General features: G+C 43.0%; 1 protein-coding gene across 7 annotated transcripts in view; it reads right to left on the bottom strand.

Annotated features, from left to right (window-relative positions):
- Nucleotides 1-22,813, bottom strand: part of ABLIM1 (actin binding LIM protein 1) — a 307,714-nt gene that overhangs the window by 142,358 nt on the left and 142,543 nt on the right. For all 7 annotated transcript variants that reach the window (XM_043550680.1, XM_043550675.1, XM_043550677.1 and 4 more), the window contains exon 3: nt 33-216. In XM_043550680.1, coding sequence (XP_043406615.1) covers nt 33-216 — 184 coding nt within the window. The remainder of the gene's footprint in view (nt 1-32; nt 217-22,813) is intronic.

Below are 22,813 nucleotides of genomic sequence, written 5' to 3'. Positions count from 1 at the left end.
TAGGGTTAACATCACAGAAAGAACTCACTCACTTGCAAACAGTGCAGGCAAAGCAGTTCGGATGGTAGGTTTTTCCCAGAGCTGTCACTACTTCTCCTTCCACGAATTCCCCACAGCCATTGCAGCGGGTTCCATACATGCGCTGGTAATCCACAGAGCAGAGGTATTCCCCGTTCTTAATGAAAAAACCTCCTTGGGCCAGGTCACAGCCACACACTGGAAAAACAAAACAAGCACAAATCAATTACAAGCCAAATCCAGGCTGGCAGGCTGGAAATATATAGCTGTACAAACAGCATCCTCCCCCATATGCTTTAGGAGATCTGGGTTATGTCACAAACAAGATGAGTTTGGTAGTCTCAGTCCCCTCTATAACAGACCTTTTTCTTCGGCCCAGCACATGACGCGGTGAATGACTGACATTCTCTGGCTACAAGAGGTTGTTCACTGGCATAGCGGTCTATCGAAATCTGCACAGTAGCAGCTTGTGGGGGGGGCCCTAGCCACTGTCATGAGTCTGTCAGTAACATGCACATTATAGTTCACCAGAGCTGCAAAGAAAAACAGTTAAGAAAAATAAAATTGGAGAATCTAGATTATGTATTGTTAAAGGATGTAGAAGAAGATACTGGCTGCAAAGGAACTGGCTTCACGTTCAGCAGTTACTAAGGGCCATGCTTTTTTCGCAAGTTTCTGTAAACACTCACCCATGCAATACACTCTGCGATCACCCTATCTCATCTGCCTTTCGGATCCGATTTTAAGAAATTGCACATTCTGTGCAGATTGCAGTGTCCGAGGGAACGTGTCCTTGGAAGCCACTGCAATGCCAGCACAGAGGTCTATAGGATTTAAAGTTACAGCAATTGCCCTTTTTATTTTTTAAAGAAAACAAAACCCTGAAGGCAGATCCTTTGAGTGAAACTGCTCCTAGTTGAATTCCAGTGAATGCACACACAATATCATCTAGCAAATGCCTATTGGGCAATTTTAACTGCGCTACACCCCTTTTGCTTCCCAGTTCTGATGATGTGCATGGTGCAGTAGCTTAGCACTGGGCCAGTGTTTTGGTTTTGTTGTAGATGCAGGTGCATGCACTTGGAGGCAATCGCTTAAGGAGAAGAGATTGGCCCTCCCTCCGCTACATTTAGTGTTAAATTTGTTCCTGATCATCAGCAATTTATATCTTTACTGGGAAGTGGCTGCTTTATATTCTGTTTGCTCTCACAGCTGATTCACAAATGCAGTCCTCAGAGTCAGAAGACTGCATGGAAATACAGGGGCTGGAAAAGTTGCTCCAAGCTGCAAGGGGCTGCAAGTGCTTTGGAGGATAGGATTAAAATTCAAAATGATCTGGCGAAACTGGAGAAATGGTCTGAAGTAAATAAGATGAAATTCAATAAGGAGAAATGCAAAGTACTCCATTTAGGAAGGAACAATCAGTGGCACACATACAAAATGGTAAATGACTGCCTAGGAAGGAATACTGTAGAAAGGGATCTGGGGGTCATAGTGGCTCACAAGCTAAGTATGAGTCAACAGCGTAACGCTGTTGCAAAAAAAGCCAACATCATTCTGGGATGTATTAGCAGGAGTCTTGTAAGCAAGACACAAGAAGTAATTCTTCTGCTCTACTCCGTGCTGATTAGGCCTCAACTGGAGTATTGTGTCCAGTTCTAGGCACCACATTTCAGGAAGGATGTGGACAAATGGGAGAGAATCCAGAGAAGATCGACAAAAATGATGAAAGGTCTAGAAAACATGACCTATGAGGTTTCCAATTTCACTGAAAAGCCAACAGCCAGAACATAACCCCTGGTCTGGAGTCCTGGCTCTAATACCTTAAAATACCGATATCTGCTTGGATGGCTAAAGCGGATATCTAATTACATGACCCAAGAGGATAGTTGCATAAAGAACACTATACAATGCTCCCATTTTTAAAATCTAGCTGTGAAGCTGCAGTAGAGTGTTGAGAGCCTGGAGCTACAACAGGAGTGCTGGTGAGGGAGGAGGGGAGCAACCATGGTAGGTCAAATTTAGAACCTCTTACCCTTGACAGTGTCCCTTTAAGCCTACTCATCAGTCACCTGCCGTTCATGAGGGGGGCTAGTAGTTTCCACTTCTCAAAGGTACAGTACAGTAACTAGCCCCAGCCAGACAGTAAAGACAGCTTACACAAGAGATGCACCCACAGCCCAAGCATCCCGCCGTTTTGGGGGGAGGGATAGCTCAGTGGTTTGAGCATTGGCCTGCTAAACCCAGGGTTGTGAGTTCAATCCTTGAGGGGGCCATTTAGGGATGTGGGGCAAAAATTGGGGATTGGTCCTGCTTTGAGCAGGGGGTTGGACTAGATGACCTTGAGGTCCCTTCCAACCCTGATATTCTATGATTCTCCCATTCACTCATCCAAGGAAGACTTGGCCTGTACCAACAGAATCTTGCATCAAGGAATGCTGGAGGAAGAGAGAGAGCTCTAAAAACAGAACAGATTTTACTATTTAATGTTCTAGCGCAGTCTGGCAGGAATGATTTCTTTGTAAGTGCATGTCCCATTTAAGAGGCTTTCATAGCTGGCTGGCGTTTCCGTCTGAAAGAATGAATTTCTTAGAAATAGTCTCTGGTTTAGGGTTAGGTTAAGGCCCCTCTCCCCCACCACACGCACCAGCAGATAGGACTGGGTCATTCTTCCGTCACTGCATGAACTTCTTCCCACTGCTTCAACCCTTAGCACTACCTTCCTCTGGGCGTTGAAGCTGTTGGGTGGCTGGATGCTAAACCTTTGCTACGGGGAGAAGTTAGTGGCGCAGATGGAATTTCATTATGTCAGACCCCTCAACATGAAATGGGAGAAACTTAGGCAATCATAGCCCAGGAAGTTCGGATGGGTTGCATCACAGTTAGCTCGGTCATACTGTACTTCCAATACAGTTTATGATGCAAGAGAAGAAAGAATAGAATATTAAAGTTTGCACTAAACAAGGCAAATGTTAAAAGAGTCCAGACATACACATGTATTCTGGACAAGCTGTCATCATGAGCATGTTGAGCTGCTGATTTTGCAACCTGGAAGTTTTTTGTACTGGTTATCCGTGTGCATGTGTGACATCACCCCCACGTAGATCAAATAGCACTTTGATACCAACTGATGCCTGCATAACATGCAATTCCCTATGAGAGTTTTACTGACAAGGACATAATTTTAGCGATTTTACTGGTAATAGGATGTAATTTCTCCAGCAATTACCTTGGGCAATTTATGCAACACACAGAGAGAGCACAGAGCTCTCTAAAAGGTCCAATGGTAGCTTAAGCATCAGCCACCTCTGGCAGAATCCCCATTGAAAGTTTGTTTGGGAATGAATTGCTAGTAGTTGAGTGCACTGGTCTTTTTAGTGATAGATATTTCCTATGGATCTGATTCCAGGGAGTTACGTTCTATACAGGGCGTGTGGGGAGAATTGGGCCTCAAATATTTGTGTACTTTAAAATTTACTTTTTCCTCTAGTTTTAGAGAGAAGTCATAGTCCCGAGCTTCGAAAGGAATTTTTACTCATCTTTACAAGGTGACATAATATAAACCATCTGAAGATTCATACCGAACAGTAAGAAAATATCTGCCATTTTGGTTTCACTCACTTCTACTGCACCATCCTGTACAACTGAGTCAGTGAAAGAGGCTGTGTCTTTGCTGTGTCCTCTTCCACATTGTAAGAGGACACAGCCATATGCCTTATTGTTCAAGATAGCCCATCAGATTTTTTTTCAAAACTGCTGAATAAATTTAGATCAAATTGCCAAAGCCATGATTACTAAGCGATAATTAGATGAGCTGCTTTCGAGGTGCTTTCCTGTCATAGAAAAAATGGAGAAAAAAAGATGACCTCGTGGTTAAGGTACTAGAGTAGAACTTAGGAGATCTGGGTCCAGTTCCTGGCTTGCTACAAACTCCTTTTTAGACGTAGGGCAACTCACTCACTCTCTCTCTCTCTCTCTCTCTGCCTCAGACCTTTATTTGTTACATTGGAGTTGCACTAAGTAACGAGTCAGTGCTGAGAGAATGAGCAATCGGTCAACGCTACGTTCGGCTGATGCGGCAACTCATGGTGTTGGATGCCATCAGGTAGTCGAGGGACATCTATATAGAACACATCACTGGACATCAGCAATACCAGGAGGGATGAGCTAGAATGCCGATGAGAAGTGCAGTCAGGAAAGTAACTGAAACACTTTCCTCATGGATTGTATTTTCTAAATGGACAACCTACCTAATTCTCAGTTACTCAGGGACAATTTCCACTCATTGATATATTTTGCTTTCCACAACCAGATCTCTGTACAACTTTTCCTGAGTGATGTATCCGAGTATTCGGATTCTAGTATCTAAACTGTATTGTTAAATCTATTCACCTAAATTTGGGTTATTGCTGATTATGTACTCTGTGTATCATATGACTTAAAACAAACTGTGTATTTGTGGATACTCTAAGCACTACACCCAGATGTACAGGTGCTCTTTTTTCAACCTATGTATTATATAATTTTTTTTAACATTAGCTTTAATAAAATGTTTATATCCTGTGTCTGTCTTGACCATTTAGATTGCAAGCTCTTAGTGAGACAATCATTGCTTCACTGTGTCTGTACATACCTAATACAACAGAGTCACCACATGCTAATGTAGTAACAAAAAACCAAACAAAACAATTAACAACAACCTAAATCAAAATGCCCGGGAGAAATGGAGCAGTATTTAAGTGCAGGGAACAGTGCAGTAGTGGCAATTCTTTCCTGGGTTTCACATTTCTGCAGAACACAGCATTAATATTTCATGTGCAAACAAATTACATTTCACGGTAGCATTCAAACTACATCCAGCCAAAAAGTCAATTACCAATGACTTATGAGAATTACAAACACATTGGTAAGGCTTTATTATGCTGCAAAATCTCTAATGCTGGTTTTCAAGTACACCTCCCTCTTGTTTCCTCTTCTCCCCTCTTTGTTTCAAGCATTTTCTTCAAATGAAGAATACAAGATTATGTAAGCTGATGTCTAGAAAATAACGAGGCCCCCGCTCTGCATCACCACTTGTCTTCTTGTAGGATATAAATACTGTGATGGATACTTAAACCAGATTCTTCTTCTATGGTCACATTAAATGGATCATGGCTCTTGCAAGGTGCTACTAGTCACAGCAACATGGTAACTGTAATTCTGGTCCATTTAGTCCATTACTATGTCTTCCACAGCGGCCAAACCCCGTCACTAAGGAAGGGGTAAACCCCTCGTATAGAACTATTGTGCCTTGACATGCTGATGAGGAAATCTCTTCCTAACCTCCATCACTTTGCATTTAGCTTGCACCTGAAAAACATGAGCATTTACACTTAAGTTTTTTTTAAAAGCTTGACATTAAGAGTAGTCAACATGTCACAGGATCTGACCTAGAAACAGTACGTGATATTTCTAGGTTTCACTTTGCCAACGGTTCCACTCCCAGCTCTGTCAATGAGTCACCTTTTGAAAAATCACTTAAATCATGGCTCAGTTTACCCACCTACACAATTATAATAATAGGACAGGAATTTCAAAAGCACTTAATACAATCTATCAATGGGACTTGTGCTCCTAAGTCAGTTAGCTACTTTTGAAAATCCCTCCTATCATGTACCACACAGAGGTCTTGGGCAGCTAGCTCGTTTGTAAAAGCATACTGAAATCTTTGGATGAAAGGTATCAACGCAACTATTAGCATCTATTCTCTCATCACAACCACAAGGATTTATACAGGTATCTCTCAGCAGCAGCAATGGGATGTATCAAAACTCTTCTTGGGAGTATATTTTTAAAAAATTGGTAATTGTGGTTAAACAGCAAATTCTCCTCTGGCCCAATCCAGCCTCCTTTCCCCTCAGTCTCCTGTTCTCCATTCATGCTCTTTGTCCATTGCCAACTGACTCCCGGTTCATTCCCCTCATACCAGTAAGCCTTGCATTCAGTTGCAAGCATTCCTAACACAAGGCAGCGCTAACTGGAATCTGAACCACCAGCGGATTCCTCTTTGGCATACCAAGATCAGGGGGCACGTACTAGTCCGAGGATTTGAAGAGGAGTCCCAGCAACCACATTTTAAAAGGGAATATGCCCGGACAATTTAGCATGTGTGCTCCAGTTGCTAATCAAGGCTTTTGGCTACACTGACAAAACGGGGTTCAGCTAGGCCATTAACATCAGCAGCCCGAAAAGTGCCGTGGCAGCAGGCTGCTTTCACTCTGAGTCATGGACAGGTTGCATTAAAGACTATCTGCATTTGCTATACAAACAGGGTCAGGACTGAGCAGCTTTTGTGGGGTTTTTTGTTTTTTTTGCAACGATGCAGAAACCATCCCTCTGTCCATAGACTTCCCCCAAAGCTTAACATTTTTCTTAGTGCACTTCCTTACAGCCGTTACAGGAACACCACTGGGGGGTGGAGGGAGAGGAGGAGCTTGTGGTTTTCATTTTTATGTAAAAGGAAAGAGCATCTGCCCAGCACCATTCACGTTCCATGCATCAGCACCAGGCCAGGCAGTTAAGCAAGACACATGGGCAGCGATCAGTACCTGTGCACAATGAATCCTGTCACTGACAGGGTGTTCTTGTCAAGTTATTGCAATACAAATATCACGTCACCAGGGAAAAAAATGAAGAGCGCCAGGAGGACAGCTACCAGGGTACCTTCAGTTTTGGTTCTCCCTTCCCATGCTCATTGGAAGAGCTATGAAAGAATTGATTAGCTGTGACAGTAACGACATATACGTCATGCTTGAGAAAGCAAAAGCCAACAGATATTCTTTAGGCAGGCATCCATCATAAGGGGATAGTCCTGTCACCAAGAATTAAACCTGCCAAGCAGTTCTATACAAGAACAGGTGACATTTCCTCCAGGACCTTTCCTGCCTGATAATATGGAAGAAATTCCATTTTACATGATCAGAACCTCTCTTCTGAAAGATAAAAGACACTGAGGTGCATTTCCACATAGATCTGTATTCACTGGGGAATCAGAAGCACAAATGACAAGAACTCACTAGTTTGCTCTTTTTAATATGATCTTTCCCCAGGACTGGAGAAAGTCAGCCTTTGTTACACTGAGGCTGTATCTCAAAGGATTCTACATTCCAAGCATGTGATCCTTCTCCCCCTATGAAGAGTGTCCTGGAATAAAGGCATACACCACAGTGTATGTGGAGAACACAGGAACACAAGCTCTCTCTCTGTTGAACTACATGGAGCTATTGTAACTTATCCTCCGAACACAAGGCACCCAGCTGGACCTGAGATATTATTAGCCAAGTGCTACTGGCTCTCAAAGCTACAGGATCGATGGTGTGTAAGTCTAACTATTCCTGTCAAAGGTAGCTGCTTAGGAGCTTAACATCAGTCACTGAGGTTTCCCGGGGGGCAGGATAATTTTTAAGCAGTTCATTGGTTAACCGTCACTTCCAAGCTTTGATGGAGCTGATGCATGTAAAAAGGGGTCAGACTTTTTCAGAAGTAAAATGAACATGAATTTAGTGCCCAATTCTGCTGTTCTTACATGAGAATTCCCACCAACTGTCATGGAAATACTAGTCAGTAAGGGCAGCAGGACTGGGGCCCGATAGGGTGGAAGTGGGTTAAAATAACGACATGTTCTATTAATCAAAGATAAATGAAGATAGCTAAAAGACAGAAGCAATGAAGGCAGGCGAGTACACTGGTAAGAGTGGGTTCCATATGGCAACTAATAGAGTTGAATGATCTTCTTTAACAAGAAGACTAATCATTTATGGTGGTGCTCTAAGCACCAACACCGGCTAAGGTGCAAATTCAGTTTAAGGCTGATATTTTATTTCATTCGTATGTTTCTAAGCTTCAGGAAATGATTGTGTCACTGATCATCTCTTGCTGTTCTCGAGCAAAACAATATGGATACAGGCTGTATTTCTTAACCACAACGATTTCCTTGTTTGAAGGTAAGAAGGAATTTGGCAATGTATCAGTTTACATCTAAACAACCACACACAAAAATCTATTTCTTTTTTGCCTAACAGGGAGCTTAACAGATTCTGTATTTATGGAAACAAGGTTAATATTCTTATTAAAGGTCTAAAGTTTCTACATTTCAAATGAACTGATGATTGTTCCTCTCTTCACTTCAAGTTCCTCTTATCAGCACTTTTCTCCTGTGCTTTGGAGTTATTTAATGAGTGAGTTTACGGCAAAATAAGAAGCAACTGGAGAGCAGATGAATAGGATCGGTATCAGAAGCCACACTGCAGAAGTCTAGTATTAGAATTATAGAAGCATTATTACTCAGTATTATGAGCCATATTCAGCCTACTGCAAAGACTGTGACAAAGACCTGGAGAACCTCATCTCATACTTGGCTGTCACTGCAGATTCTCTTCCACCCTACACATGTGGTACACAAGTTTTGATCCCAGTATTTGGTGCTTCTTTTGACATTCCTTGTAGGTCTGGATTCTCCTCTCACTCACTTTGGTGTAAATCACGAGCGACTCCATTAGTTATGCCCGTGAGAAACAATTGTAGGCGAGGTTAGAGTCTGGCCCTTATCTGGTCATTAATCTGGTCCCATTAGGTCACCAGTCTGGCTCTTCTGTCATCCTATTTGTGAGTGGGATGTCCCATTTACTCCCCCTGTGTACTCGGATGCTGCGTATAATCCCTCGGACTCTTGTTTGCCTCCCAGACAGCTGTTTATTTTATCCTATTTCCTTCCTGGTTCTTAATACCAGTCACTTCTTGCATCGTTCTCTACATAAATTTACCCTCTGTTCAGCTGCACTGTGTCTTTTTTCCCTCTTCACGTTTTGTACCTGCTGTCTGAGTTATTATGTGATTCAATTTATAATATGAATAACGCAATAATCAATACAAAATTTAGTCAAGTCCAAAAGGCATTTACTCTCCAGTGTCACCCAGCCAGCTTAGATCCTCCTGATAATCTCTTATTTCATGCCACAGTTCATTCTTATCCAGTCTTCTGTGTACCAACTATATCAAGTCATTTGTTCTTTTTAGTGGTTCTGACTGTGAAAGTTTTTAATGACTTGTCAGCACTGAGGTTATCATCTATGTTCATTTCATACTACCACACCCTGGTGCTTTAAGTTTTTCTTGCCATCCAGCCCCACATGGTTCCTCTAGTCCTTCCCTCCAAGAACGGCAACATTCAGGACACAGAGAATTGTCAGCCATTAGGCTGGTGTAGCCTTTTCAGAGTGGTTCTGATGGCACTCTTGGTGGTGAAGGTCCCTCCATCCCTCTTCCTGCGCCAAACAGATCAACTCAGAGCCCTGACAAAATACTCAGGTTGGGTGCTGGGGACCAGACCTGCCCCTAAACGTCTAATTCTGCCCTCCAATGCATCTATGCAGCTCCCATACTGGCAGTTAGGCGAGTCTCTGCTGATAGAATTGTGCAACTAGGTTTGCTGTTTTTCAAATGCTCACCAAGATGTCAGACTGATAAGATTTCTGTGGACAGTCTCTCTTTACCCACAGACAGCTACAGCATAGATAGCCACAAAGTAAGATTCCTACACTGCTCATCCATGTGGTTCAACACTGTGCTGCTGAATTATCCCTAGGGATAAGGGGAAAGTTCCATCTCCGTTAGGGTGACCAGATGTCCAGATTTTATAGGGACAGTCCCAATATTCAACGCTTTTCCTTATATAGGGACCTATTACCCTCCACCCCCGTCCTGATTTTTCACACTTGCTCTCTGGTCATCCTAATCTCCATAGCCCATGCAGTCCTCTGTCTCTCTGCAGAGATTGCCTGGCATGGCCCTCATTACTGCCAGTTGTAAAGGTGATCTTTAGGATGTGGGTACCTTTCCACTAGGAACGAGAGTGAGACCTCCAACCATATAATGCAAATATCCACTAACCGGATACCACGCATGATGGCTGAGTGACAGGTCACATTAGATTTTTAATTTAACCGGTTTGCCTGTCCATAGCCAAAAGGCTGGTTTTAGTTCTGTTCAATCAGCTTTATTATATTTTCTCCGGAATACTGATGAACAGGAGTAATCTTTTCAAATCACATCACGTTCCACAGAAGAAACTTTTCTGCCTGTGTCTGATGTGCGTACATTTCACTTTCTTTTTGGCATTATAACAACGAATAGCTGCATCTGAAGCACAATGGTAGGAGAACAATAGTCATACATAAAGTAGCAATGTGACAGCTTCCCATAAGAAATATCAGTATTGTGTGCACCATGCCGGAAACAGTGGTAAGAATCACTGAACCACTTAAAACACCTTTCACATTAAGCTAAGCACTAGCTGGAGATCAAAGTCACTTATGGGTCTGGGGGAAATGAACCTTGCACAAAATGCAATCAGTGGAAAAATGTCAAAGGTTGGCCTTGGAGAACTTGGCTGTAATTATCCAGATGAGAAGTCTTCCGAGAAAGATTATAAATAAGAAAACCAAGGATGGTGGCGATAAATTTCATTTCACTCTACCTCATTCCTAAACTTCGGGGGGGGGGGGGGGGGGGGGGGGGGGGGAGGGGGGCGCGGAGGGGGGAGAGAAACAGCCAAAGGACAGATCTATTCACAGAGCTCCTTCAAGCATATAAAGAATCAGTACTGTCTCATTCAGTCAACGTTGTTAGCAGTGAACTGGCACGTAAAGCACAAACACAAGAAATGAGAGCATTGTAGTTAATGACATTTAAAGCAAACATACCAGTGGCTTGCAGAAAATGAGCAGCTCCTCTGATCTCAAAGAATTGTTCTCTTAAATGTCTAATTTTGCCATCATGGTGATTATGATAGGATTAGTTTAATCTCTTCTACATGTTCCGGTGACCTGGAAGGTCACAGATATAGCTAGGTCGTGACCTATTTATGAAAGACTTGGAGATCAAGATCAATGCCTTGACCTGGATACAGAAACAGTTTGGAAGTCAGTGAGGAATAGGCTTGCAATGCCGTATACGGCTGAAGAGGAATGTGGCTGCATTCTGCACAGGATGGAACCTCAGCAGTGCTTCCATGGTCAGTCCCACTTGCTAGCTCATTTCTCTGTGTACCTCTTGGAAAGAGCTGGCATTAGGCTCAGCAATGGAAGAAGGAGGAAATACAGCTTGCCTCTTTGGTGGAGCCATCTCCAATCTCTGCTGGATTGTAAATTTTGATTTGTAATCCTGACATTACTCATAATTGGCATCTGAGTATGCTCAGGTCCTAGCCCCAAACCCCCCTGCACTGGGCCTCCAGAAACTTCATCATCCACTATGATTTTCAAAGTCAGTGAGCAGTCAAATTTGAATCATTCCAAATGTGAGGAATTATTGTTGTTTTTTTTTTAAATTAAAGACAGTGCTCACTTTTAGTATCAGACCGTCAGTATTATATTGCTTCACAACTACATCTAAAGTTAGTTCACTAAAATGTATGCCTCTTCAACATTTTTATTTATTGTTTGTAGTACAGCAGCACCTAGAGGCCACAGCCAAGATCAGGGCCTCATTGTGCTAGGCACTGTACATATACATAGTAACAGACAGTCCCTGCCCCAGAGAGTCTACCATCCAAGGGTATGTTTTCACTTCAGTGTTGGACCCAGATGCTGATCACCCAGGCTAAGCACCTGGCTTAGCTTAGCCTGGATGTGAGCAGTCACACTGCAAAGCCATACCTGAGTTACTGTGTCCTTGCTGGTGCTGTACTCCCCTCATGTGTGTGGCTAGAACTTCTAGGGTCATAGCCCATAGTTCTTTGTGCTGCAGTAAGATGAGGTGCTCTACAATCCTTCCCCAGTGAATTGTGGGAGAACTTGTCTGTCCTTCTAAGCATACAGTGGGTACTGGGGGAAGGCACTGGAGAACTATCAGCATGGAAGCAATTTAGCCTATGTCCTCCCAGCAAAATGGGTGGGCTACTCGCTTGAGCGAAAGCTAGGCAGGTGACTCACCCAGTATTAAACCAGACAGTCTGCTTTTCAAGGATTTGTCCCCTGTCCGGTACTCAGACAAAACCAGAGGTGGCTTTTTTTAGTATCAGGTAGGGAATGCCATTTTGAAGTGTGTGCCACTCTACCCCCATGTAGTATGACCTTGCACGCACCATACATCTCAGGTCACGCTCTCATAGCCGCACGCTCTTAAAAATAGCGCCCCCAGGGAAGCATGCTCTTAAAATGGTTCCCCATGTGGCATAACCTCACACACACACCCTGCAGGGTCACATCGGCAGGAGCAGGCCTATGCCATTCCCAGCAGTACTGGAATGTCCAGTATTCTATAAACACAGGAGCGGCCACCCTAGTGAAAGCAGAATTTGAGCTAATCCACATCTCCAATCAGGCCAGCTAGCCTAAGTTGAAAGGACCACTTAACTTGGATATGAGCTTTGTGTGTGTGGAGACGAAGAGGGTAAGAGGCAACACCTGAGTAAGAACTCAGACTAACTCTGGAGTGAAGCCACCTCCTAATTACACAAGAAAAAAAGTGAAAGAGGAATCAGAGAGGTGAAGAGATTTGCCTAAGATTCCACAACAGCCAGAAACAGAACCCAGTGTCTGGACTCCCAGTCTATTGCCCTGTTCACTGGAATATATTGCATCTTTCATCATACTTTAAAAAGTAACAGCTCCCCAAAACACTACAGCAGCAGTGTTTCCATTCATACACCCCGAATGGCACTATATTAAGAACCACCATATTTATTCAAGAGGCTCCACATTTCATTATGTACTAATGAAAAATTCTGAAACTTAACACTTTACATGTACAGATGCAGTGGGTCTAATTCAGTTTCAATAATATACCTCCAACCCCACTGCGTAAGGGTGAGCACAGAATTTCATCTAGTGAATCCTGCACTAAGAATCACTTCCAGAAGCCAACATCCTATTTTAAGCAACTGCTTTAGAGAGGCTAAATACTAGACACATTGACACCAACAGATGTTTTTTCACTGCTTTCAGTGTGGTCAATTTTTGGACCTAAAACTAATGTTTCCAATACACTTTTGTTCAGCCTTTAGCTACCTTGCTGCCCCTCATGCTTGGGAGAAGCTCCCCATAAACATCCACAAGCTACCTCGTTATCTTCCTTCAAATCCCGCCTTAAAAATCTCCTTTGCTGTGATACCTATGAAAAATTTGCAATGGTTAGGCTGAGGTGTACCGAGACCACTGACCAATAGTGTCTCATGGTTTCTTTGTACTCCCCCATTGATCTGTCTGTATCCATCTGTTGTTTCTTGTCTTGTACTTAGGTTTTCTCTACACTGGCAAGTGAAAGACAAAATTTTGTCGTTCAGAGGTGTTAACACCAACTCCTCCCCTGCACCCCCCAAAAGACAAACGTGTTTGTTGACGACAAGCGCCGGTATGAACAGTGCTTTGTTGCTCTCCTGCTGAAAACGCTAACGCCGCTTGCCGGGGATGGACGTTTTTTGTCGGCAGGAGAGCTCTCTCCTGCCCACCAACAGCGGCTACACAGTGCACCTTTTAGCAGCATGGCTGTAGCAGCACAGCCATGTTGCTAAAAGTTTCGTAGTGTAGACACAGCCTTAGACTGAAAGCTCCCTGGAGCAGGGACTGTCTTTTCATTCTGTGTTTGTACAACACCTAGCACAAGGAGGTCCTTATCCAAGATTAGGACTCTGAGGCGCTAGTGCAATACACATAAATAAATAAATAATAATAATAGTCCTAATGGATTTAATAGGCATGAAAGCAACACAGTTCCATAAAATTAAGTTTATAGAAATCCATAGAATAGAACTGGATGAAACCTTTCAAGTTTCAACATAAAAATAAAAAAAGCCAGACACTTTTCTTGAGGAAAATTTTCCCCATTTTTCTATCAGCTTTACTACAGAATTTATTAAAGAATGAAATCCTTGCTACAGATTTTTTGGTACCATCTTACAGAAAATATAGACCATAATAGCAAATTATATTCGCTACTATTTTTCTATGAGGGTTTACTTAAATCAGATTTTAATGTAAACCCAAAGATTCACTACTAGTTTTGTACATACACTGTTATTATTTTCCCCCAAGAGAGAATTTCATCTGTTGGGTAGAGATCCTCAACTATTTGACTTGTAGCATATGTTCCAAGTATTTCTGTTAGCACAGTCACTATGGCGTAAATGTAGAACTGAGTGCAAAACCAGCAGAGATCAGGAATACTGCACAATAACAACTGGTAATGTAAATTCGGACGAGAACCTAACACTGGAACAAGTTAATGAGATGCTAAGGAATCAAAATGAAAAGTACTAAGATGGATTCCTGGTCATCCACACACTGGGCCATGTTCTTAAATAAGCCAATATATAAATTCAACTCTCTGGACTTGTGCACATACTCAAATGAGGAAAGTTACATGAGCTCCCTTTTGAGCCTCTCATCTTGCTGTATGTTGGCTTATAACCATCCTACTGATACAATGTGTTCCCATGTGTACATCTGCAGTTATTTTTGGAAATGATCATTAAACCTACAACAAATCCAGATATAGAAAACTCATAATGGGAGACTCTCAGCCTATGAATAGATACAGGATTTTACTACTAAGTTAAATTTGGGCCATGGAATTTAGAGACGGAAGAGACAGTGAGTATTACATGTTGTCTCCACTGGAAAGAAATCACTGAAGTTCTCCAGGCTTTTGTCATCTCCACACTGGATTTCTGCATGCACTCTATTCGTATCTACACCTGAAGACCACAAGAACATTTTGCACTGCTAGACGTTTAACAGTCCACTTACTTAGGACTTATACACTTCTTATGCCTATGTTCCAGGGACTGCACTGGCTTCCAAATCATTTTCTGGTGTAATTCAAGGTCTTGATTTACATAGTTTGGTTCCTATGTAAGCTCAGAGATCAACTCTCTCCTGAAAAATGACCTTGCCCATTGTGACATTGATACCAATATGTGAAAAGCAGTAGCATCAAACAAGTCAGTTTAGAGGGCCAAAAAAATCAGCTTAGCCAGTCAAAGGAACACCAGGGGTCAGGCTGCTGTGAAACAAGATGAACTACTCAGCAAGAAGAGAGGAGCATTTTGCAAGCTAAGGCAAGATACAGGTACCAAGACCGAAAAACAAGACTACAGTTCTTTGCCTGGTCTGTGGAAAGGTCTGTAAATCAACATCTTACCATCTACAAGTCAACTCAAATGCAAACTCTCTCTTTCTCGGGACTATTGTCATTCGTCAGCATGTTAACACGCATGCAACATGTTCTTTAACTGAGTCACAAAGTACACCCTTTCTTATTTATTATTATTATTTGTTATTTCTTTCTAAGCTCAATTATCTTGGAATTTCCTTTAAAAAAAATGGGCCCCAAAAAAATCTCTTACAAAAGCACAAAAACTAGTACAATTGTCTGAGGACAATTCTTTCAGTCTTTCACCATGTACCACAAGCGAGTTCCAGCCTATGCATCATAAATCACAACCTGAGAAGAGTTCTCCCACAGCCAGGATTTCAGACATACCTGGATACAGAATTCAGTCAGCTCAAAGAATTCCATCCAAATGGGATACCACGTGACTACCTTTGTAGATATTTTTAGTCAGGAGCGCCACAAATTTGACTGAGCAGGCACCAGTCCCTAGGGCTGTCCACATCCCCAAAATGATGCACCCAAGCACCTGTAAAGCTGTAAAGCATCCTCCTGGCCTTCAGTTTTTAAAGGGATCCAGTAACTTATTAAAATCTAACATGGCATCTGTCAACATTTATCATCATCCAACTAGTGCAATTAATTCTAGTTCCTGTCAGAAGTTCAGTTGACAATAGAAACCCTAGGCCTACCGAAACTAAGCTCAGTGTCAACAGATGGGGATTTAAGGCCGTTGATGCCATAGTGCAATACAAGAATCCCCTTGTTAGTGGGATGATGAAACCCATCGTTTTGTTCCCATCAGCATCAAATGGGAGGATTAAATTAACAATTAGGTGTTTTCTTCAATATCCAATTGAGGCAATCACCTGCAAAAAATAAATAAAATAGGAAACAACTGTTTAAAAAAAGCAGTGAAAGAGAAACCTGTCACAGGAGACAAACACATTTCTGCTTGTTACAGCAGATCGAACGTCTCATGGTAATATTTAATGTCAGCTCCGGATCTTAAATGAGCATGCGTTTGAAGAAATGAGGCCAGATTCACACTTGCTGACACACACTACACCTCCCTGACCTGCTGAGCCGACGAGGTAGGGAGGGGGTGCCGCTGGAGAGAGCAGGTGGCATTTCTAATGTTATACTCCTAAGGAGGCTTTGATGAAAGATGATGGCTTTCATTTCCACTGGCAGCTCCAGGCGAGCCCAACCACTGGATGCTACTTAGATTTGCTAAATCAGATTTGCATCTCCTGGGTCTAACCCCCTTCCAGTCAGAAAGTTGCTGACACTCCCAACCAGCACTCCCCTCCCCACTCCAACACCGCACACAGTTGGGGGGGGGAGGGATGGGGGTGTGATCACTTTGCATCAACCCAGCCTCCCCATGGAGATTTTCTAGCAGTGACCCTTCACCTGAGGCACAAATCTAAAAGCGAGAGTAAGAAGAAAAACACAAACATGGCTGATGAGATAAAAAAATCATCATCAACTTACTACTACATGGACAAGGACACAGGCAATTTGTCAACAGTGCAGTCACACTAAAATACGCATTAGAGATCTGTTTCCCATCACAAAAAGGGCTTTTTGCCCTAAGATTCCAACCAATCTCAGGATTCAATTCCTCTCCTGGGTTTTCTGAACTCTGCACAAATGTAATCTGTCTGACTTCATACTGACTCTCTTTCCCCTCAGAACTCTCCAGGGATAGGTGGGAGAGGAAGTATCGCTCTTTCACTTGCATTGATCTCCCCCACCTAGCATCCATCCATCCATCCATCCCTCCTCCCACTTCTTCACTTTAAACCTCACACTAAAATCTTAACTCTCCCCCCCTCCACTTATTTCTGGGCACTAGATACTATGTATGAAGGATGCAGAAGTGCCAACCAAAGCATTCAAAAATCATGAGTCAAGTCCCAAAAACTAGGAGATTAATTTTAAATCAATGAGATTTTTAAAAACAAAACAATGAATTTGGGATGCTTTTTATATGCCTTCTAGTGCTGAAACATCTAGGATTCATGTTTTCAATTTTTTTTTTTTAAAGGCACTAGGGACAGAAAAATATTTTTTAAAAGAATGATGAGATTCTCAGGTAATAACCTGACTCCAGGAGCTGAGGTTCTAAGAAAAACACCAAATATCAAGAAACTCTTGACTAAAATCACGAGAGTTGGCAACACTGAATGATGTTTATATAAGGATAAAATGGACAATAATGTTGCTGCAGATGAACATCTTAAATAGAAGATGAATGATCAAACTGAAGGATTTCATGAGGAAGATTCTTATCAGCCTTCCAGAGCATGAGGATACCATGTGAGTTACTGACACCCTCTGAGACCATGTCTACACTACAAAATTACGTTGACCTAACTTACGCCAGCATACAGCCAACACGGTTATTAAATCGCTTGTGTGTGCACACGCTTGGCTCCTTGTAATGGTGGGTCATATCCTCACCAGGAGCACTTGTATTGTCAGTGTGGGGCATTGTGCGATGGCTCCTCAAGCCAGTAACAGTCAATGTTAGCAATGCAGTGTCTACACTGCCCCTGCATCAACCTAATTACATCAACCATGACTCTATGCTGCTTGGGGAGGTGGTGTTACTAAATGGGCATAGATAGGCACTTGCATCAGCAGGAGCCAAATTTAAGTGAAGACACTTCCACAGTTAGGTCAGTGCAAGGCAGTTTATGTTGACCTAACTGTGTAGTGTAGACCAGGCCTAAGACAGGCAAATTTTGTTCATTACATTACAATGCTATTAGCTAAGTCATGTTATTTCCCCCACAAAACAGTTTGTAAGACTTCATGGGATCTTTGAAGGGGGTTCAGAATTATTTGTAGAATTATGGAAGGTTGCTAAACAGATGCAATGTGGAGCCTAATCCATGAAATTCCACAATATTCCAAATCTCTCCTCTGACGCCATTGAACTATAAATAGCACAACCTCTCCAGAACTCAGTTTGCAGTATTATCTTCTCCCACTTGTATCATCTGGTAACAGATCAAAGGTCAAAGAACTAACAGTTTAAGACACATTCCATGCGGTTGCTACAGTGTCCACTTACATGACCTTAGTTTCTTCCCACCCCTTTAAGGGTGAAAGATCCAGTTCAAAATCAACAGATTACAGAGCAGCCCAAGATCTAAACATAGATTTAAAAAAACAAAACAAAACAAAAAAAAAACCCACAACAAGTTCTTTGGATCGCAGATGATGTAGGTTTCCAAAAACGATCACATAATTGAAATGAAGTATCTGCTTGTGATCTAAACATCCCATGAAGGGGTCTGTAAGTACAATATTGTTATAGCTCCTTTTGACTACTCACAAAAAACATCTAATCCATGAAGGGTAGTTAGCATGTTAATATTCATAATTATGAATACTACTTCATGCTTATTTATAATTTTTTTCCCTTACAAACGAAAGCTAATAATTATTCTTCCCTCACAAGATGTTTGGGGAATGCTTCCAGTATGCCAAACCACAGCTTGGTCTTGTAATTCACAATGGGCATTAGTCAGAAATTCCCATTGAGCAACATCTGATGTTTTTAGCACATCTGTGACAAATTTCATTGCTGCATTCAGACTGAAGCACTTGGGTGGAAGTGAAGGCACCTCTTTATACATTATTATGCTACTAATTACACAGCGACAAACATAATGACGTGCACCTACATCAATGTGCTTGACACTGGGAAGCTCTAGGGCAGTGGTCTTCAAACTTTTTTTCTGGTGACCCAGTTGAAGAAAATTGTTGATGCCCACAATCCAACGGGCTGGGGATGAGGGGTTTGGGGTGTGGGAGGGGCTCAGAGCTAGGGCAGAGGGTTGCAGGGTGGGGCTGGAAATGAGGGGTTCGGGTGTGAGATGAATATTCAGACAAAACAGTATTTAATTAACTCTGCATCTGGAACACAGAGCTATGTTATTCCCTAGCAGGGCTAATGGCTTTTTATTATGCAAGTCAAAGAATGCTGCTTTAAAATAGCAATATTGGAGTGGTGCTGCTAAAGACCTTTCGTCCCTCTCAATATTTCTGTCCGTCATTCTCATCTTAACTCTGGGTTTGAGTCAGCTGCTGAGTGACTAAGATTCCGTGCATATCATCATGCAGGCAGAGCTCACCTCCTTGGGGATAAACGACACCATTTCTAGCTCTCCACTTCTTTATCAGCTCTTAACTTGAGCCATAAATAGAACTAGCCATCCGGACCACGCAGTGATGGGAGAAGAGAGATGTACACATATGGTTCTAAACCGGTATGAAATAGCAGCTGGCTGCCTCTCTGGGCTAAAGGAGCACAGCACTCCGCAGAGGTGCTTATCACAACCGTCAAGAAGTTTTAATGATAGCTGGGTATAAAGAAAGACTCACAGCCATACCTTGAAAACTAGCATTCTGGAAATATACATCTACACCAGTGGGGAGCAAAGAGGACACGGGCATGTCAGTAGGGAATATATTGCTCTGAGAATAGTCATGGTGGAGAATGTGTTTTTTCCATGAGAGACTGCATTGAAACATTGAATTTTATTCGTGACTCAGGAAAAAACAGAAATTCGCGATTCTTCCTTGATAAATTCACAGTGAAACCAACACTGCCCATAAGGTAGCACATTCAAAGTCTAGTGGGATTCTTACTTTTTATACTTGTCCCTACAGCATAACTAATATCACCCTCATGTATGACAAGCTACCATATGAGCATGCCAGTGCAAACCGAGATGACACAGTAATACTATTACCCCTTCTGATAGGAGTGCTCAGCCAAATTCAGGGTGTTGAAGGTTGTTTCTGTTAGGAGGAGAAACTGGTGATGGAGTCAAGTGTTTCTTTGTAACTAAATCGGGTTGCAACAATGTCCTATTTTCTTGAACACAGGAGAATCAACCAAGAGAGCATCTATGTTCTCAGTTCCAAGAGCCACAGGCGGGGGGTGAAACCCCCGCTTCGGGAGGCTAGTCCCCCAGCCTTACTGCCCAAGGTCCTGCCCCTATCCCACTTCTTCCACCCCCCTTGCCAGCCCAAGCCCCGAGCCACTGGCTGGCCCAAGCCCTGTCCTGGGCTGCCAGCCGGAGCTGAGCCCATCCCTGGCTTCCAAGTAGAAGGGGGTGAGGAGGGACGCAGCGGGCGGCCTTGTGGGGGAAGGTATGGAGGGAAGAGGGATGCGGCAGGCAATGGGGCCCTTGTGGGGGAGGAGGTGGAGGAGAGGAGGGATGCGGCAGGTGGCAAGGACCTCTGGAGAATGGGGTGGAGGAGGGGAGGAGGAACTCACCAGGCAGCAGTGGGTGCCTCGGGGAAGAGGCAGATCACAGGCGGGGCCACCATGGCCCAGGCGTCTGGCGGCACGTCAATAGCAGCTGCACCAGGGGAGGCTTAGCCTCCCCTGGCCTATTATACCTGCTGCCCTTGCCAAGCACCTTTTCCATCAGCACTACCCTGAAAGCTCTCAACTTTCCTCAGGGCCACATTCCCAATACTTGTTCGGACTGTCTCTCATGCTTCCTTCTGCCTTGTGTGCTGGTCTTTTCTTCTCCTTCTCACTCTCATTCCCCCTCTCCCCACACTCAAATACTACTCACAGAAGTCCCTCCACTCATGTAGCTCAAGTTTCTGAGTGGCTTCACATGTGCCTTTGTTTTGAACGGTGACACGTGCCTATGATTTGATTGGAGGCCTCCGACTGTTTCAGCTACCTGGTTTCATAAGGGAGATTAGTGGCTTCTTACATCCATCTTAAATGAAGCTTACACCCAACATCCCCAATTTCAGTGGCCCAGAACAATACACTATGGCATAGCACATATAGTTAACAGAAGACAAATGGCTAAGGACCAGAATGGAAACCAAGCATACAGAAAAATTACACATGATGACTTAGTCCCACAGATGCCTTGTTCCTAGCCACTGTTTTAACTCCAACACCACTAGTGGGATTGTTCTATGGAGGAAAGTGGAATCCTTCTGTATCTCTACTATGCTAGCACATAAAAGTTCAAATGTTTCTGATGGGCAGGATAACAGTCTGAACATTCGTATGGGTCTCTCGTTGCAACAAAAGGCCTGGAGTCTAAGCCAATATGCTGAGTGGAATAAGACAACTAAGATGCCTGTAACTGAGGAGTCCTGTCCCCATCACAAGGAGTCACTTATGTTAGCTAACTGTGTACTCTGGATTCAGGGTGTCAAAGTCAAGCCTCTGTAAAGAAGATTTCAGGCCAAATTAAAAACCAAACTAAATTAAGAGGAAAACAAGCCTGAAACTTCCTTGAACAGCTGCATCCCATTTGTGTGGACCATATGGTCATAAACATATGGTATCCGTCGCTAGTTATCAGAAAAAGGTGGCCTCGGTTAAAATATGAAGGCTTGACAACAAACCAGATCTGCATCTCTAGTGCTAGTGGTTTCAGCCTAGTTCTTGGAAGACCAGAAACTCCAAACAAACAAACACACAGTCTTGTTGACTGGTCTAAACCAGGAGACCAAGGATTGAAGGGGCAATGGAGAGTGAAGTCCTCCCTCACACTTAGCAGTGGTCCCTCCAGGTCAGAGCTGTGGCCTGTTAGCAGTGCAGCCCGATGAAGCTGTATACTGCCATCTCATCCTGTGGGTAAACAAAGGGCTCTGTCTTAAGTGTGTCACCTTTCACATGCCCGAAATTCACTGAACACAAGAATAATAAAAGCGCAGCTTCACATCTCAAGACAAACACAAGTTTCTTCAGCCTTGCTCTTTGCCGGGTAACATTGGTTAAAGCAGTGAAGATCATATTACAGAAGATTAAACTGTCAGCAGCTCAGGAATATCTTCATAAGCAACAGCTATGGTCAGGCCAGTTATCATCCAAGTTACAAAAATCTGTATGCTATTAACCGTAGAAACCAAAGAGTGCAGCCAGTGTATACTAGACGTGTAAAGACCGAAAAGAAAAACAGATCCATACGAGGTACCAGTACAGTTCAATGCATTGAGCAGAGGAAGCAATTCCTGAGTTCTACTCCTGGCTCTGAATCAACATGGGGTCTTTGGCAAATCAGTTTGGATCAGAACTTGAAGGCCGGACTCCTGCCGATGAGCTGCTACTCACACGAATACCCGACTGACTAGTCCTGTGAGGAGCTATTCACAAAGTATAGGATTCACAGCCTGTCCCTGGAACACCTTCTGCGCCAGTTTCCCCATTTGTAAAGTGAGGATACTACTTGCCTACATGGAAGAACATTCTGAGGACCAATCAGCTACTGTTGCACAGTGCTTTGAAAATATAAAACACTATATAAAGAGCTAGGTATTGTTATTAAAAACCCAGTAACTGTAACACACAATATATGTATGTTACCCTACCAGACCCGTGGATAGCCATGGTGGCCACTGAGAGCATGACTCAACTCTGTCCTATGTATTCCCACACAAACTACGGGATGGAAGTGACAGTTCATGAGGTAATCTATGTTAAAAAAAAGGGGGGAGGGGAGCAGCAGAAGGCTGCAATTCAGGCAAAGTTGTTCACTGCAAGAAATCATTTTCATCCATCAACAGCTAATAGACAAAAAGTTTTAGTTATGCTTCTGTTGCAAAGACTTACTCACAGCTCTCCACAGACATCCCCCAGCCATCC

This window comes from Chelonia mydas, chromosome 7 (genome assembly GCF_015237465.2).
Source record: "Chelonia mydas isolate rCheMyd1 chromosome 7, rCheMyd1.pri.v2, whole genome shotgun sequence".
Lineage (NCBI taxonomy): Eukaryota > Metazoa > Chordata > Testudines > Cheloniidae > Chelonia > Chelonia mydas.
This window is presented reverse-complemented; position numbering and strand designations above follow the sequence as displayed.